The sequence below is a fragment of the Panthera leo genome, chromosome B1 (genome assembly GCF_018350215.1).
Source record: "Panthera leo isolate Ple1 chromosome B1, P.leo_Ple1_pat1.1, whole genome shotgun sequence".
NCBI classification, from domain to species: domain Eukaryota; kingdom Metazoa; phylum Chordata; class Mammalia; order Carnivora; family Felidae; genus Panthera; species Panthera leo.
The window spans coordinates 27,067,211-27,084,038 of record NC_056682.1 but is presented as its reverse complement, the minus strand read 5'-3'; the positions used below and the strand labels follow the sequence as shown (position 1 = coordinate 27,084,038).

The window sequence follows — 16,828 nt, the reverse complement described above, 5'->3', positions numbered from 1 at the left end:
TCTTTTCTCACCCACAGAAGCTCAATTCCACAATCACTCCTTTACCTGGTGACTCTTCACAGGGGCTTTTAACATTTTTTATTCAGCCTTTCAACACGGTCAGCTCTATCTTAAAAACGAACACACGAAATGCAACTATTACCTGACTCCACGCCTCCTACTAAAGGTCTAGTCTGTCTGTCAAACCTTTCAAACAAGTGTTCTTACTTGCTTCTTTTATGTTCCTATTTCCCTTCTAGCCACTGCAATCTGATCTATTTATTGAAATACGCGTCTCAACGATTCTCCGTATTCTCTCATCAGCCTTTGGGAAAGGTAATGTAACATAACAAAATGACTTTTTACAAAACTTAGTCTGTCATGTCCAAAATGACTCGAGGGTGGGGGAAATGTCAGCAGCAGACGCGTTAACTGACAAACGGCGTGAGGTGCTCAGATGCTGAACTGTGACAGAGGAAGAATAGAAAAGAAGAGCTACATTTGAGAAATTGTGAAGGAAAAACTACTGGGTTTTAGAAAGACATTAACTACAGAGAAAGAAAGTGAGAGACAAGTCAAAGATGACTACCTCTCTTTTTGCAAAATTTGTCTAGAAGATTTAAAAAACAGAATTGGAACTGTTAACAGAAACTGAGCAGTTTAAGTGGGAATGAAACTGTAAGAAAGTTAAAGTTCACTTGGGGTAAGTAGTTTTTGAGGTAAAATATCAAAGTAATGATGTTCCGTAAATGGCCTGACACAAATGGCTGGAGCACAGATAAGGGTCTGTTTATTCACTCACTTAACGCTCTCCCACCACCTCCCCCAACAAGCACACATTGGTGAACACCTACTATGCGCCTGGCCCTGGGGGTAGGGGCCCCGGGGAGGTCTGCAAAACAGAATGTCTAGCTGATAGCTGCAGCCAGGTGATAAATGAACTCACTAAGAAAAGGAATTCAGAAAGATGGTTTCAAGGGGGATAAAGCCTTGAGAGAACAATATTTGGGGAAAGGAGAGTGGGCGAAGGGTCCCCAGAGGAGACAAAAGAGGCACTGAGAACGAAAGAACTATAAAGAGGCAGGACTGTGCCAGGCAACGTAGGAGAAAGTTTCAAGGAGAGCAGCTTCTCTCAAATAGTTAAGTTCTACATAGCATAAAGTTTGTTTCTTCCCAAAAGTCCTCATAAAATAAGCTTCAGATAAGCAATTATGCAACAGTAACATTGATTCAATGATTGGGCTTTAAGAATAATAAAAATAACCTTATTCTTATAAACATATTTAGGGATGCTTAGTTTGGTTACCTACCACTAATGAATGCATTTTTGAAATCCATTTCAACTCCAATATTCTATAATTCTGTGCAATTGGCACATTTGTGTTCTTTATGGATACATTTCCTGGCATAACTTGATCACTTTTAATAATTAACTCAGAAGCACATTATCTGTTGAGACTAAAATTCTGACTCATGCCACAGTATATTCAATTATCAGAAACTTTTGTGAGAATGAGAAGAGATGGGGAAGGTAGAAACAGAAATATCCCAAGATGAGATTTAGGCCACCCTTCTTCATATTTTCTATATGACAGCCTTTTGCTCTCTTGAAGACACTCACCTCAAAAAGAACAGACACTTTTTCTGAGGTAATATTAAAGCTTTTTAAAGATAATACAAGTACTTATTATTTCAGGAAAATAGTTTCAGAAAATAAAGAGAAGAAAATTTATTAGGAAAATACGAATGAAATAACATTTTTATTAAAACATTTTTTTTAATGTTTATTTTTGAGAGAGAGACAGTGTGAGCGGGGGAGGGGAAGACAAAGAGGGAGGCACAGAATCTGAAGCAGGCTCCAGGCTCCGAGCTGTCAGCATAGAGCTCGACACGGGGCTCGAACTCCTGAACCGTGAGATCATGACATGAGCTGAAGTCGGACACTTAACTGACTGAGCCACCCAGGTGCCCCAGACCAAATAACTTCTAAGGACACTCTTGCATTTGCTCTGAGAGTACAAGAAACAAAATAGGAGTAAAGGAACATCATGACACTAGGGCGTCTGAGAACAAGCTATGTTTTGTGATCCTTTTGGGATTAGGAATGATACATCATCATTATAAAACTGACTCTAACACAAAAGATAAAAATAGGTACCAACTGTGGTATTATCCAAATTACTTAAAACAAAACAAAACAAAACAAAACAAAACAATGGGGCACCTAGGTGGCTCAGTTGGTTGAGCATCCGACTTCAGCTCAGGTCATGATCTCATGGTTCGTGAGTTCGAGCCCTGCATCGGGCTCTGTGTTGACAGATCAGAGCCTGGAGCCTGCTTCAGATTCTGTGTCTCCCTCTCTCTCTGCCCCTCCCCTGCTCGTGCTCTGTTTCTGTGTCTCTCTTTCTCTCAAAAATAATAAATATTTAAAAATTAAAAAAAAAAGTTTAAAACAAAACAAAACAAAAACCCCCCAAAACGTATCTCCCTTATTCAAAGGACGTATGTTGAAAAGATATAGCTTTTTGTTCAGTTAACCCAAATCATGGAATAACTTCAAGCTTCTCTCCAGTAAGGTTATATGGCATTCAAACAATGCTTCTGATGATTCATTTTATTCTACTCCCATGTGTACTGGCAGGGTGATATAATTCGGTAGACTAATTCGCACAGGCTTCCAAAATTAGATAGTCCCAGGAAAACTACGTGTGTGTGTAAAATGAATTGTATACAAGTATATGGTATTTATTATTCAACTTTCTTTATATTGAATATGTAGTTTATGCTTGGAGAAACCAATTGCATGCTTGTTAAATTTGCTGACAGACATGTGAAAGGGCAATAAACAGGAAGGAGTATATTACTACCAAAGTAGATGAAAAACACAATTCTTAAGTCTTCTAAATAGCTACACCACTGGGACAAAAATAGTAACTGAAAATTTAAGGCTGACAAATGCAATAAATAAGCTGCAGCTTAGTTCTATACCATTTATAAGAACAATGTACTGAACTAGAAGGTCTAGAAAAGGAACTGAACTCTGCTGGAATGTTTCCAGAAGAAAGAGCCAATTAAACATAGCTTCAGAATCCAGCTGAAATGCAGAATGCTTTAAATGACAGATACTATGTAAATACCGTGAGGGCCTTAATTTAATTTTAGAAAGGTGGAAAGTAGGGAGAAGAGAAACATACTTGCGCTCCAGTTAGAACCATTTAATTGTATGAATGTCATGAAATCCACCCAATATTATACACTTTGGACAAAGCACTGAAAAATGAAAAAGTCAGCAAGTTGATTTATGAGATAATAGAAAATCACATGCTTCACGGTAAATAAATATTGAGGTCTTACATTTGTTAATAGAAAAATGAACTGTCTCGTGTAAATGTATATTAAAAATATAAGGCATTATAATACAAAACACTAAACAAGATAATGTATATTACCACTAATAGAAACTCTCATGAAATCTACACCTTTTATTTAAACTTCTTAAACTATGTGTTTCTCTGTTTAGAAAAACCGAGGTGGCAAAGTTCTTTCTGTATAAAATGGTTAAAGATATACAGACAGCAGTCTGAGCTCTCTAGAGGAAAAAAGGTAAAATACAAGTCAAAGAATAATTACCAATAAATAACAGCTTAAGTAGCTTTATGTAATTTCACAGACACCTCACATGATTATTTTATCCCCAGGCTACCAGTCATTATCTCCTACTGAAGCCAGTTAGTCTGCGTCTATTTCATGCGGATACTGAGCTGGTCAAGCACACACATTACTCCTAGGGCTGTGCAGCGTAAAAGTGACATACAGCCCTTATTCTAACCAGTAGGATGGCTGTGGGGAGTGACTTATCTTATAATAATAGTTATTATCCCAGATTTTGTAGTGCCTTAGGCTAGAGAATGCACTTTCCACATGCAAGGTCTCATCTAATTATCACAACAACCCTGTAAAGAAGATTTCAGCGTCTGAGTTCTACTAACGGGAAAACTGAAGATCAGAAAGATTAAGGCACTTCCTGAAGATGACTGGGTTACTGAGTCAAAGCCTAAAGACTAGATCCCAGATGTTTAGATCCTGAGTTCAGGTCCTTCCATTACACACAGCTGCCTGCAAGGTCTTGCTGGACTAAAACTCAAGAGTCATTTCTTGAAGAGCTGAAAATGGCAAAGTGTATAGTATCAGGGAGAAGCCATGTCAGCAGGGATTACTGGGTAACACTATACCCCAAACTACTCTGCGAATAGCTTTATTTTTAACTTAGAAGTTTCTATTTCATAGGAAGTACCACAAAAATCTCCACAAAACTGTTATTTCAGGGCAGGGCAGGGCACACAGCCAGGACAGCTCAGGCATCACTGGGATGAAGACAATATAACTAGTGTTTTGCCACTTTAATGTGGACCAGAGCCCTACGATTTCATTAAAATATCCAGCCAAGGCTCATTGTAACATGAATAAAAAGGGACTTTTGAAAGATAACAGATTTGTATACCCATAGATAATAAAAATATAATTCTATCTACCTTTTAGTTAAAAGACAGGGTAGCTTTGAAAATTTTTAGATTGTGTTTAACATTGGTCCTCGTTTTAAATGTACTAATTGAGATTGAGATAAATACTGATTTGATATGGTTATTAACAATAGATTATACGGTATACACATTGCATTAGATAAAATAATTTTGTAGAGCAGAGATTCTCAGTGGCGGGGATAATCTGACCTACTGCCAACCGGAATCACTGTGGATCATAAGGGATGCTACTGGGACATGTTGTACATGCCAAAACCCTGGCAAAAAAGAAAGGTCAAGAAACCACAAGGTAAAGCTTTTAGTGAATAACAACACATAGTCATGAACTCACAGATACTTGATTTTTGAATTCGTAAGTTGAATACCAGAAGGACTTTTAATGACTCAAAAACTCCACCTCCACAAGGAGGTAAAAATACCTACCATAAACGCATTATCTAGCCTGTTAACATTCTTCAGTAGGATGGGACAAACCAGGTTGACCAAAACCTCTACCCACATGCTCTTTACACAGCCTGGAGGATTTTCTGTTCATTTTTACTTTGAAAAATTACCTTCATTTACACAGAGCTTGGCAGCAGGGATGTGGTAACACACAGGATAACACGAGATGAGAGAATGAAACACAAAAATGTCCACTATTTGTCTCCCACGGAGTTAGAAGGAGAGAGCAGATGGATGACGGTGAAGTAAGTTCATGAAATGGCACAGGGGGCCTCTGGTCTGGGCCCTGATTGCATTACACCTCCCCTCGGCTGATGGAAGATGCTTCGAGGGAACGTGAAAGAAGACAAGACTGACCTGCACACCGCACTACTCGTTAACCACAAGACAGATCACGAGACATTTTGATTCTCTCCTCGCGCTAGTCACCACATGATACACGTGTAAGTAACATCTCCACACCTTTCCGATCAGAGAAAAGGTAAAATACTTGACTTTTCAAGGAAGTTTTACGTTCTTTGCTCTCTGTGACAGCTGTGAAGACTGTGACAGTGGAAGACTGAAGGGACAGAGCTTAGCCACAGCCACAATGTGTAAAATACACTGAAAAGCACACAGACCCACAGAGTCTACATACAACTGACCGTGTAAGTTTTACCAGGTTGGGGCAATTACTCCTTCTACTGCCACACCCATTCTTACTCCAAAGACTCCGCTTTAAGTTCTACTGGACCCATCAGTTTGATAAACTCTTAACTGAAGCTTTATCATACAGATTAGTGGAACACAGTATGGAGAGAAGGATCACGCTAAGAAGTGAACGTTAATCTCCAAACAATACGTATTTGTAGTTCTAACACAGAGGTAAAGAAATTCTACATAACTGTGTAAGCAGATGGTAGCGGTAAATATTTAGCGTGTCTGGTCTTCAGGAGAAACATATGCTGTGCAGTGAAACTGGGCATCTTATATGAAGGAAGGTTAAAATTCTAATAAATGTCATTAAAGATAATCATCTTTGCACAGATTACTGCAGTTCCAAGAGGATTTCAGTATAATAATACATGCAGTAAATATGGTAACTTTTGATGAATTTATGTGACATTTGGAAGTATAATTTTCTTTCCTGTTTGTCCAACTCCAACTAGACTGTTTGCTTTTCTTAAGAGTATTCCCACTCAGACTGTCATCTCTCTGAAATACAGATTTTTGCAGAGGGGATATGAGAAGATGAGGACATTCCTTATGGAGGGCAAGGGGGAAAGACAGTAAGAGAATATGGAAATCACAATGATTAGGTTTTACTTAATAGCTTGTTAGGATTTGGAAATCCAGAAACTGTCCTCAGCAATAGTGATTCCAGCTGTGAGAACCCCTGGTATGTACGATCGGGCATCTGTGGGTTTTTATAATCAAATAGGGATTTAGTGAATGAACAGATAAGCACATGAACATTCATCCTGCAGGATTATTCCTGTGTGATTCAGGCCTGAGTGGGCCTGGGTGACTTCCAGGCAGTCAGTTTCAACAGACATCATCAACACACTGCAAAACACTCCCCTTCCTCGTCCTCTTTCAGCTGATGATTACAGTTCCAGTGCTTGGAGAATGGCTCTGGACTCTCACTGCGGGGCTTTAGCTAGTCAATCAAATTCTACGAAACCGTATGTACCAAGAGCTGAACCATTTACCTGAATATTTTTAAGATGCGGACGATAAACAAAAGCAAGCATGATTTCTATGCCTGCAAATAAAAAGCCTCCTGGGTCTTACGGTTTCTAAAAGCTCTATCATCTGTAACAATAAATATTAAATGAGCAGCCATTACACACCTATTACTGCGCTAGACAATGTGAGGAGAACAGGGAGCTGTAAAGAGCACGGCCCTTGACCAAAAAGGTAGTTAAGCTTAACTGGGAAGGCTAGAAACGCGCTGAACAGGAAGACTAAGATTGTCCTAAATTATGTTGTTGGTTAGGTATCTACTTACTTCATGCACAGTATGCATTTGATAGAATAGTAAATGTCAGTGAAGTTTTCTAGACTTGAAATGTAGCATGCTCACCCCATAGGATGCTGCGTTATGAAGAGGAATTAAACCACCTTTGTCTTGGGCATTAACATCTGCTCCGTGCTCCAGAAGATATTCAGCTACCTCCAGGTTATTGTAGCCTGCTATTAGAGTGGAAGAGGTGAACATGTCAGATTAAAGAACTATATATTTCTATCTATGTATACAAATCACAAGGGCTGAGAAACGTGACGATTTTAATACTTTTTGCTCATCTGAGCAGCTGATACTACTCTCACGTGACTAAGAGCCTTTATGATAAGGCGTCATACAAAATGAAGCCAATCAAAAGCATTTTACTATTTCTGTCCAGCGTCTCCCTCATCTTCTGGTGAGCTGTATCAGGTATCCGAGCAAGCACCGTGAGCCTCAGGGGGGCTGGGGGCGCTCACCCGCCAGGTGCAGAGGGGTGGAGTTTCTGCCCTGGGTGTCCCTGCAGTTGATATTCTCTGGCGTGCAGAGCTTCTGCACTCTCGCCAGGCAGCCTTTCTTGGCAGCGTCCAGTAAGGCGGCGTCTCCCCTCAGCAGGTCCTGGATGTCCGTGTCTCCCTCTTTTACCAAATCTAATGGTGTGTTTCCATCTCTGTTCTTTTTGGTTGGGTCTGCTCCATGCTAAAACAACAACGAGACAAAACCAAATGGGGTTTGTATTTTCTATAGTACCTTTCTTAAGGTCTTTTTAATTTTTAACTTCACCTTCATTCACCCAAAGAAAGGTATCTATATCCTGTATGCATTTTGAAAAACAGAGGCAACACCCGCCTTTTCTTTGTAAATTCCCTGCTCAGCAATATGGTGGATCAGCTTTGTAGCTACTTCTCAGTGGAAAGTCTAAGTCTTAGGATCAGTGGTGACAGTGAAGTGGGGAAGGGGCTGGGCACCTTTTCTGTGTCATGTCATATACTTTCCCAGACACCACGCTGTCTCCGGAAACCCCTTTTCTTTTTAAGAGCAGCCTGGATATTACTTTTTGACCAGATTTTAATGACATAAAGATATTGTGTATAATGGGAAGGAAGTAAGAAGAGGAAGATACACCAGTGGAAAAAGTACTTGATTCTAAATGCAATCAATACCAAAGTCTGCTAATTTTTTACTGTTTTCATTTTAAGTCTTAACACCTCATGTGAAATTAGGTGTAGATGTGTTAACAATGGATTTGATTTTAAAAGTTGAATCATCTACACCTACAACATGAAATGAATAAAAGTCAAGGACCTTTATTATGGGCCTGACAGACTGCTACCAGCCCACTGGAGAAATTCAGAATAAACCAAACTAGACAGTGAATTCACAGTGACCTGGAAGTTCTTTGTTTGTTTGTTTGTTTGTTTTTCCTGGAAGTTATTTCTTACCACCTAGTGAAGGTAAAAATGAGTATCAAATACATTATTATCCTTAAGACTCATAAAAACATATTTAATGGCATAAAGGTGGTGGGGACAAGAATTCTATTTATGTTTAACCAGCATAAGCTTTAAAAAAAAAAAAAGACAGAAAACTACACAAATATATGTCTGATCATTTCTCACATCTTTTAATCCACAACATTATGTTAGTTTCATATAACTATTAGTTCCTACTATCTCGTTGCTTTCCCCCAAATTTATATGAATAACTTTGTTTAAAGATTACTTTGTATTTTAATAAAAATCTAATATCAAAGTTTTTATAAGACATGTATGTTTAATGTTGGATAATGAGCAATGAGTTTGTTAATAATAATACAGCTACTAAGAAAAAAAATCAAAGTTGATTGAAAAACTTGTTTCTCCTTCTACCATGTTTTCTGATATTAATACCACAAGTATAAGCAATGCAAACAAATGCAACTCTTTCCAAGACCTACCTTGATGAGTTGTGATGAAATGAGCTCATCAGATCAGCTCAGAAAGATACTTCAGACACTATTCAAAGCTATGCAAGTATCATGTTATCACACTCAAACACGCCCCTAAAATAGAAAATGTAAGCAATCTCTACAGCGCTTATTGTACTTAATAATTCACTGTGATGTAATTTTCCATACTAACCGAAAAGCCAATGCAATTACTTTTTATTTTATAATTTCAAAAATTACATACTTTTAAAAGGAGCTTGCAGATTTCATATTTTCCTTTAGCTGCTGCTTCATGCAGAGGGGTAAACTTCCATAAGTCCGCCACATTGACAGAAGCCCCATGCCTTACTAAAAGTTCCGCTACCTCATAGTGTCCATATGAACAAGCATTATGAAGGGGTACCAAGCCACTAAACAAAAGAAAATTATTTTTAAGACATGTAACAGATCTTTGTGTTAAGATGATACTTATAATAAAAATGATGTTAATTCTTCTTTGGCAGTGACTATGATGAGCACTCACTTAAAAAGAAAGAATTCTCCCTGGGTCTTGAAGATACAGTCACCCATTTCCAAGTAAGGATTAATAATTTCAAAAACACCCCTTTCAACACAAGGATTTCCCCTAGCCTCTTGGTGATGGGACAGAAATTTCACAGCAATCCTATGCTTAGAACACATACAGACAGACCCAGAGAAAAGGTTCCATCACAATATTTTTAATTAAAAAAATTTTTTTTAAGTTTATTTATTTATTTTGAGAGAGAGAGTGCAAGCAGGGGAGGGGCGGGGAGACAGAATTCCAATCAGGCTCCACCTTGCCAGCAGAGAGCCTGATATGGGGCTCAAACCCACAAACTGCAAGATTCATGACCTGAGTGGAAATCAAGAGTCGGATGTTTAACTGACTGAGCCACCCAGGCGCCCCTCCATCACAATATTTTTAATTCAGGTTTCATCCTGGTGATAGGGAGAGCAACACTACAAAGTGATTTCAGGAATATTTAACCAATAATCTGGTTTCATCCACTCAGATTTTCTTCCATTTGGGTTTTCCTAATGAAAATGGTATGCCTACTTATAAAATAGACAAAAAAATTTAACTAATTTACTCAGTCAAGTTCTACCTTCTGTCTATCGTTTTTATTTCTGAATTACTAATAATTCAGCAGTGGGTTCAATGCACAGATTTAATATTTAGATGTTAAGCAATGAAAAGTCAAAATCCAAGTGATCCAGGAACTGTAGTATTTGGTGAGGAAAATAATGACACCAACCATAAACTCTAGTTGCATGAGAAATCTAGCCACCTCAGCTCATGAACAAACTATTCTGAGACAACTCCAAGCTCTGGTTAGAAGGCAGCTGGCATTCTAAAAGGATAGAAAGCCGTTCCTATAAACAGGGTGCAATGAAAGGATAAGCTTAAGTTGCACTTAAAATATAACAAAAACAAGGTATCAAATGTTTTTTTTTTTATTTAGAGATCAGTACTTTTGTTTTTAATATTTTGAGATAAAACATATTAAGTGCTGGGGCACCTGGGTGGCTCGGTTGGTTAAGCGTCTGACTTTGGCTCAGGTCATGATCTCTCGGTGAGTTCGAGCCCCGCATTGGGCTCTGTGCTGACAGCTCAGAGCCTGGGGCCTGCTTCGGATTCTGTGTCTCCCCCTCTCTACCCTCCCCCTCCCCCACTCATACTCTGTCACTCTCAAAAATAAAAAATAAAATAAATAAACATTAAAAATACTAAGTGCTAACTACAATGGGCAGTAGAAATAAATGTTGGTTGCTCTCCAGTGGACTACAAAACTTCAAGTCTGATGTATCCCTTTTAAAAGATAAATCCATAATGGTTAATTAAAGTCTAAATTGTGTGGTTTAATTCTACAGTACTCTGATATGTAATTGCACAGAAAAGTGCTTGCTTATTTCTATTTTGAGATGATATGAAATTAACTCAGAATATGGAAGCTCATTTCAGTTAGAACTTCCTTCTTGCATCACTAAATAGCTGCCATGGCTGCTTTAAACTCTGACTAGATAAATTAAAATAATTTAGTAAACTAACATAAAAATACAGAATATCTGAGTTGGTAAAAATAAAATTATGTGTCTATTAATAGCAATGACGTTGGGATGGATGGCTTCTTTTGGAAAGAGATTATACATTTTTAATAGCAAAAAAAAAGGACACACAATAAATTATAAACTATATAAACATATTCATACAATGCAGGAAAATACTATGATAGGCATTAAAAAGATGAGATGAACAATTAAGTACAGATATGGAAAGCCATTCAAGACCTATTTCTGGGTGAAAGAGCAAATTACAAAGCAGGCTGCATGGAATGGCATCTGCATTTATGTTAAAAACGAGCCCCACCCCCCACAGCAGCATTCCCACTGCTTTTAAAAAGTCTGGAGGATTACAACAAAATTTTTATCTAGAAGGTGGGGTGACAGGAATTTTCGTTTTCTATACTGTATGTTTCTATTAATGCTTTAGGTTTTAAAAAAGCATGCATGACTTTTTTAACAGGGAAAAGAATCTGAGACTTCAACCACATTTTAACAATTTTTAAGTCCCAAACGGCTCAATTCTAGCACCTACCCTTTGTCTTTGGCGTGGACATCGGCCCCGTGGTGTAGGAGGTACTCCACAACAGACACACGATTGTAGCCTGCTGCAAAGTGTAGAGGTGTAGAATGCCGACCCTCCAAATCTCTGCAATTCACATTTTGAGGGCTGCAAAGTTGCTTTAGTGACACACACACACACAAAGGACATTAATATTTATTCATAGGTTTTGCTCCAAAATACCGCAGGCATCTTAGATAAACTGTAATTTTCTAATGAATATTTATTTCCAAAGATTGGATCACGCAAGTGATGTTTAAAAATCAACACTATGCCTGGCTTCACAGTGTCTACAAATGTTCTTACTGTTTACAGAGCAATTTAATCTTTTTTTCATCATTTCCTGGCCAAAATCCTAATCGAAAAGAAAAACCCGGCATAAAGCAAGGCTTTCCAAGGCAAATGATGCCTTCATTTTTCATCCTCACAGGGCGTTTCTCCCTGAGACTGACCGCCACAGCGCGTCTACGGTCCTGCACGCGGTCGGCCACTCCTTCCTCAAGCAAGACCGACCCTGCTTGACTGCAGAACCACCCAGAGCTCCTGGCTCTGCGGATATGGCAAGCAGAAAGCCTCCAGAAAAAACAAATTCTGCCTGGGCCACCCACTCGGCCCCCTGACCCACTACAGCAAAGCCGGGCAGTCACCAGGGCTTGAGCTGATCTTTGGGAGATGTCCGTCTGACTCATAGAGTCAGACTGATTTCAGTCATGCTCTAGTGTTTCGCCTTCCCTTTCGTCTCCTTCCGAATGCTACTGTCTCAGCACAAGCTCCATTCTGTCTGCTTACACGGCAGTGGGAAGCAAAGAAAGGCCAGTAGGCTGTGCCACTGGTGGTGATAGATGAATTATAACGGTATGTGAATAATAATCCACAGTTCATTTAGAATCTCATGTTCTTTCAGTGAGAGAATTACTGTCCGTGAAGAGGCTCATCATCTCCATCTCACAGATAAATACACCAAGGTTCAGAGAGGCTAAGTAGCTTGTCCTTTTTCATAGAGCTGGCGAGGTAAAGGTACAATGAAGACCCAGACCCGGTTTTCCTGATTTGTGATCTCTTGATCTTTCTGCTCGATCCCTGCTTACTGTCTTAGTTGCCCTCGTTCAGGGAAGTGATGTAAAGAAAGGTAATAGAAGAACAGTCAAAAAAGCCGAGACAACAGTGACATTTTCTAGGCTACAAGGTATGACGGCAGGACTTTCCAGGCATTTGACAATCTTGCTGCCACTCCTGCCACTGTAATGAGCTACGATTATATAAAAACTAGGACCTTGGAAGGCATCTGTTTCTACGGATTTACTGACGAGGCGCCTTCAACGTTGGTAGGGTAGAAACAGGGCTTTTCAGGTGGTACAATGCTTACATGACAGAAGGAAGTCTGGGCCATAAGGGAGAGCCTACGATCTCATCAGCTCTATGTGGAAAAGCCCCAGACTCTAAACTCCGAAGAGCCACTGTCATCTGGCCAGGTCATACATCTTATCCTTTCACGACAAGTGAATCTGTGGCTACATTAATACATATACTATAGAATCAAAAAACAGAATAAACACATAAAGTAAAACGAAAGGATACAAACATTGGTAGCAAACACCTTCTACTGGTATCCTACGTGATGAAAGCTGCTTCATGCTGCTGCTGGTGGCTCTTTAGGCTGTTATACTCTAAATTCACTTTTTTTCCATGCAGAGAATATTGGCAAAACAGGGATGAGGTAGGGAATAAAACACAGCTCATTTAGCCAGGTCCCCAAAAATAAAAGCTCATTTTGCTTATTAAATATTTGATTTCTAATATTTGAAAGTTCTTCATTCTCTGTTCCATTTCACTTTCTTTTGAGTGCCAAAGAATTTCACATCTTTCTCACCTGGTCTCCACAGTTTCAGTCAAGCTGTCTGCTTTACTCAGCAGACAGCCTTGCCTCTAATTCCTAATTTTTAAAAATACTTTCTGAAGCCTATAGGGAAAGCAACCTACCACACTTAATTCTCAGTCTGTCCTTTGCTTTTTTTCTTCTACTTCCATTCCATTCATAAAAAATTATTTGGCCTTTACTGTGAATGGATTGTTTCAGAAACCTGAAAGCTGTGGTATATTTGCCTATCAGTACATACAGAACATGTGGAATTAAGAACTACATATTCGGGAAATACTAAACGATTAATTTAATGATAATGGGCACATGTAGTAAGTCTGGAGCCCAGATTATCAATGCTGTGATGCAGAAAAGGAGTCCTGATCACTTTTCTATTTAAAGATTTTTTTTTTAAGTGTATTTATTTTGAGAGACAGAAAGAAAGAGAGTGCAAGAGGCAGTGTGTGTGCACGCATGAGCAGGGGAGGGGTAGAAAGGGAGGGAAAGAATCCCAAGCAGGCTCAGGCTCTGTGCTGTCAGCACAGAGACCGACACAGGGCTCGATCCCAGGAACCATGAGATCATGACCCGAGCCGAAACCCAGAGTCAGATGTTTAACTGACTGAGTAACCCAGGTGCCCCTAAAGATTTTCTGTTATTAGGATACATTTCAAATGACAAGAAGTATGTAATTTTAATTATGAAAATAAAAAGTATATAATTTTAGATCTAAGAGAACTTTAAGATTTCTCCCCAGTGGCTATTACAACTGAAATTTACTATTTTTTCTTTAAATAACTTAGATGTTCTTGTAAGATGGAAGAGATGTTAGAAATGGCCACATACTGAAACAAAAATAAAATTTCTGCGCATTTATTGTCATTTTCAACCAGAAAGAATGCTAAAGGTAGTTTGCTAAAAATCACAAAAATAGAGTTTGCTTAATAAGTGACAAAGTTTAGTTTGTAAAAAATAAAGTTACGACTATCAGTCCCAATTTCACATTAGCCTTTCTTTAAAAGAAAGAAAGAAAGAAAGAAAGAAAGAAAGAAAGAAAGAAAGAAAAACAAACGAAACCACAAGACCAACCCCTAAACAAGAACAAAATGCCACCTCTTTCTATCACCCCTGCATGAGTGGTTACAGATAGGAAGTGTATTTATTTATTTAATGTTTTTTCATGTTTGAAAGACAGAGAGAGACAGAGCACAAGCAGGGGTGGGGCGGAGAGAGAGGGGGACACAGACTCTGAAGCAGGCTCCAGGCCCTGAGCTGTCAGCACAGAGCCTGACACGGGGCTTGAACTCACAAATCGTGAGATCATGACCTGAGCCGATGTCAGATGCTCAACCAACTGAGCCATTCAGGCGCCCCGGAAGTGTGTGTTTTTAAAAAACATATTCAAGATCAGACTATTATTTCATATTTGAAAAAAATTAAATCTATAACCATGTTTCTATACCACAAACAACGGCTGTTAAAATTTTCCTGGCAAGCAGAGTTACATAGAAAAGAAAATCCATCCTCTGTACATAAGTAATTCCAAATGGTTGCAGGATCATAAGAATGCTTTTCTAGAGCAATTGTTGAGAATCTCTTGGAAAAGTTGAAGAAACATTGTTTTGAAATTTATTGTACTATTATCTGGGCTTGAACTAGCTTAGAAATTTATGAGTGTGGCCAAAAGTAACAGTTTCATTAATATAAGTGAAAATAAAAGAGCTTTCATATAATCAGAAGAAAAGTGACTAAAACTGGTTTAATGGATATAAAGCACATACTAGGAAATCTTCCTGGTTTATGGATCGACTTTGTTTTTCCCTTTCATTGTTTGGATTTGAATGGTTTCACTTATAAGCTTAAAATGAATTGGTTAGCAAAGTTCAATAGTGCCACCCAAGATGTTAAAAGCGCTGATTTACCTTCACAGTTTCCAAGTCTCCAGCTTTAGATGCCTCTAAGAGCCGATAGTCAACATCAGAAGTGCGTATAGGTGTACTTTCTGAATAAAAGAGAGGAGAGATTAGTGTTAGGTTTTAAGGAATCACAGAGTTAAGAAGGAAAATCACTTGGTGAATGGAAAGAGGGATTAAGGGGTCAGAAATTCCTGAGATATAATCTATGGATTTTCTAAACTGTTTTCAGATGAGAAAAAAGTGGCTTCTTATTTCAATTTACATCCATCTCATCCTAAGCCACATTAAAAAAAAAGTATTTATTCTGAGAGAAAGTGAGAGAGAGAGTGGGGGACGGGGGCTGGGTACAGACAGAGTGAGAGAGAGAGTGGGGGATGGGAGGGTGGGCACAGAGAGAGTGAGAGAGAGAGTGGGGGAGGGGGGATGGGCACAGAGAGAGAGAGAGAGAGAGAGAGAGAGAGAGAGAGAAAGAGAATCCCAAGCAGGCTCTATGCTGTCAGCATAGAGTGCAATGTGGGGCTTGAACTTACAAACTGTGATATCATGACCTGAGCCAAGATCAAGAGTTGGATGCTTAAGTGACTGAGCCACCCAGGCACCCCCATCCTAAGCTACATTTAAATAAATTCGAAGACACATAAATCCTTCTCTGTCCCTACTATGCTAGCTTTCAAATCTTCTGGCCAAAACTTGGCAAAAGGGAATAAAGAAACATAGAACACAGTATCAAGAACATCTTTATGACACTTTGGTCTTACCAAGTGCTTTCGCAAAGCTTTGCCATTGATTTTGTTGTGGAAACCTAGGGAAGCCACTCAACTTTCAGTATTCAATGTTTAGCCTTTTTCTTTTTGGCCTCAACTTCCTCAATTGGAAACAGAAATACTACTCCCAAAATTAGTGATCTCAGAAAATATAATCAGTGTACTAAAATTCACATTAATTCACATTTATTGAATGGCTTCAGGGAAATGCAATAAAAAATGTCTGTACAATTGGGAGATGTGACAGAAATGCCAAATGGAATATAATTAGATTAGGCCATTAGGTCCAGATGTATGAAGTTAACAGATGAAGTGTTTTGATTAATATAAACCAAAAATTCATTACACGTAGGCCCAAATAAAAAATTTTTTAAAGAAAACAATGTACAAATATGTCACTCAAAATATGTTTGTGGACATTACGTTGGCCTTTCTACTGCACATGTGTATACACACTCACGTAACACAAAAGGAGTGAAGTCCAGGAGATCTGGATTTTAACAGTGATGATGGACAAATCACTTAATAGCTTAGTTTTTGCACCTATAAACTGAGTGTTGGGTTCCCTTAAATCCTCTTGCAGATTTAAAATTACATTATCTTTTGATCAAAGATCCTTCCTTGAGTCCTCTGTCTACATGGGAAGATCAAGTGATGCTATGAAAAGGTTTTAGATTTCAGAAGAAACAACTTCAGCTCTTTCTAAAGTGCTTCATTCAGGAAGAGTGGCTTTTACAGCATAAGTTTTGAGAACTCTTCCATAAAAGATAA

General features: G+C 38.6%; 1 protein-coding gene across 4 annotated transcripts in view; it reads right to left on the bottom strand.

Annotated features, from left to right (window-relative positions):
* TNKS (tankyrase) overlaps positions 1-16,828 on the bottom strand; it is a 209,561-nt gene that overhangs the window by 29,941 nt on the left and 162,792 nt on the right. For all 4 annotated transcript variants that reach the window (XM_042934429.1, XM_042934426.1, XM_042934427.1 and 1 more), the window contains 5 exons: positions 15,300-15,379; positions 11,493-11,638; positions 9,120-9,285; positions 7,428-7,647; positions 7,030-7,139 (listed from right to left, as the gene is read on the bottom strand). In XM_042934429.1, coding sequence (XP_042790363.1) covers positions 7,030-7,139; positions 7,428-7,647; positions 9,120-9,285; positions 11,493-11,638; positions 15,300-15,379 — 722 coding nt within the window. The remainder of the gene's footprint in view (positions 1-7,029; positions 7,140-7,427; positions 7,648-9,119; positions 9,286-11,492; positions 11,639-15,299; positions 15,380-16,828) is intronic.